At 37.8% G+C, this 2,500-nt stretch overlaps 1 protein-coding gene across 2 annotated transcripts in view; it reads right to left on the bottom strand.

The window, feature by feature from the left end:
• LOC137984823 (uncharacterized) overlaps nucleotides 1-2,500 on the bottom strand; it is a 43,736-nt gene that overhangs the window by 30,899 nt on the left and 10,337 nt on the right. For both annotated transcript variants that reach the window (XM_068832123.1, XM_068832121.1), the window contains exon 5: nucleotides 894-1,004. In XM_068832123.1, coding sequence (XP_068688224.1) covers nucleotides 894-1,004 — 111 coding nt within the window. The remainder of the gene's footprint in view (nucleotides 1-893; nucleotides 1,005-2,500) is intronic.

Genomic DNA, 2,500 nt, shown 5'->3' with positions numbered 1-2,500 from the left:
TCAACCAATAAATACAAAGTGTTTTAAGGTTACGGACTAGATAGCAAAGATTAGTTACCATTGTGGGTTACCATTGTGGGTGGGAGGCGCGTACGGTCTCATGGTCAGTGCGCTCGACTCTGGATCGAGTGGTCTGGGTTCAGGTCTCGGCCGGAGACATTGTGTTGTGTTCTTGGGCAAGACACTTTACTGTCACGGTGCCTCTCTCCACCCAGGTTTATAAATGGGTACCGGCGTAATGCTGGGAGTAACCTTGCGATGGACTAGCATCCCATCCAGGGGTGAGTATAAATACTCCTAGTCACTTCATGCAACGGAAACCAGAGATAAGCGCTGGCCTGATGGGCCTTCTGGCTCGTAAGCAGTGACTTTACCTTTTTTATAACAAGAGCACTACAGTTTTTTGGCATTTCCTTCTCATTGCTAAATGCAGAGGTGCGTTTCCGAGCTACAGCAACAAAATCATTTCAACCAATTACATAATACAAACTGTTTTAAGGTTACGGACTAGATAGCAAAGATTAGTTACCATTGCGTCAAAAACGTGTGAGCCAAATATTGGAAACTACTGTTTTAACTATATGCATTTGTGTGTTCATGAGCAATGGGTTATTTTAATTTGTGAACAAATATATAAGCAGCTGCATCTTAACATTGGGGTCAACATTTTGTTAAGAGGAAGGGGGGAGGGAGGTGATCATATTATTACATTTTTTTACACCTCTGGAAAAGGTGTTTTGGATATCTGGACAAGGAAGTTGAAAATGTACCTCACCAATTTCATCCAAGTTTATATAATACCAGTAGGTTTCAACCCACTGGTCCTCATCTTTAAACTCAATTAAGATTGATTTGTGATTGATTAATACTCACAATAAAAGGAAGAGAATTACCTTATTGGGTTTGCAAGTGAGTCCTGGGTTTTCCTTTAAATATGGCAAAAACTTCTTTAACACATCGAAATTTCCTTTTTTAGCTGCAACATGAATGGCTGTGTTTTGCACCTAATCATGAAAATTGAATGAACTTTGTGAAGTGTTACCTGTATTTAGAACTGGGGGCACTATAATAATTGGGGACATATTGCACAGAGAATCAAACCAACTCATACGAAATCTTAGGTTGGTTTTTGAGGAGAGGGGAAAACCAGAGTACAAGGAGAAAAAGTCCTCTCGGATCAAAGTAGCTCTAGAACCAACTAATTGAACCCACATGTGACATCTGGCCACATCTGGGAATCAAACTCAGGCCACATTGCAGGGAGACAAACTTGTGCTATGACCACAGCACCATCTCTGCTCCTCTTCAATAAATAAACAAAATTAATAAAAACAACAGCTGAGGATGATTGCTAAAAACCTGATGCCAGCAGTAATTTCACTAGCTGAAAGATGTCGAGGATATTACATGGCAGTACAGAGATACAACATTTCTCTTCAAGCGTTGAAAAATATTTTACGAGTGAGCACAGGGAACGAGTGAAATATTTTTCAACACGAGAAGAGAAATATTGTATCTCCAAGCAGCCACTGAAATACTAAATGATTTCATGAAAGGTGTGATTTTTATATGTAACCATTATAGCAACAGTGATCTTTTCACATGCGAAGATAACATGTTATTTTCATGTGTAAAGATATCATGTTTTTGTGCAAAAGCTCACTAGATATTTCATTGCTGTTTATATAATAAATATTTTTACCACTTGGATTGTGTGGTTCCAGAAAAATATCCATACCCCCCTCCCCCCACGGGTTTTTTTTTCCAGTTTGATCCCCCACCCCACCGGATTTTCCCTTCCATTACTCCCCCAACCCCCTGGAATTTCCATGATTTTTCCACTTGATCCCCCATACCCCTTGGAAATTCCAAATCCAAAAAAAGAGACTTAATTTATTTTGATTGACTTAGAGCTATAATAAAAATTTCATTTTGACTCCTAAAGATGACCGTGAAAATTCTAGACGTATTCACAGATGTGTTGAAATGTTCAAACTAACAACTGACCTTTTCTCTGTTCAATAGGCCATTTCCGAGTTCTGGGCCTCCTCATCTTCAAAGCAAGTCTAAGTGCGAAGTTTTTGTAATGAAAATTAGTTTTCATTCATATGTAAAGTAGAACTAATTACCATCACAAAAACTTTGCACGTAGACTCGCTTTGAAGAGGAGGCAGAATTGAACTCGGAAATGGCCTATTGAGAGAAGTTTTCATTCAAAAATCCAAAAAAAGTACTGAAAGTTGACGCTATTTTAAGTGTATATCATAACCGTTTTGTAACCTAGTCAAAGTTTGCATAGGCAAAACAACAAATCAAATTATGTTGCACACACAAGAAACTATATTCATTTTGGACATTTTCAAGAAAGCATCATTTGACTTCCACTGATAGAATCCTTGAGGTTTTCCTTTCCTTTTCAGTTCCTTCTTGTGTCTTTTCCCACCATTTGAAATTATGATGATAATTACTTTATTTCTTTATTAATTTTAAATAATTTTAC

Source organism: Montipora foliosa, chromosome 14, assembly GCF_036669935.1.
Source record: "Montipora foliosa isolate CH-2021 chromosome 14, ASM3666993v2, whole genome shotgun sequence".
In the NCBI taxonomy this organism is placed as follows: domain Eukaryota; kingdom Metazoa; phylum Cnidaria; class Anthozoa; order Scleractinia; family Acroporidae; genus Montipora; species Montipora foliosa.
Note: the sequence above shows the minus strand (reverse complement) of the source record. Positions and strands in the feature narration are given on the sequence as shown.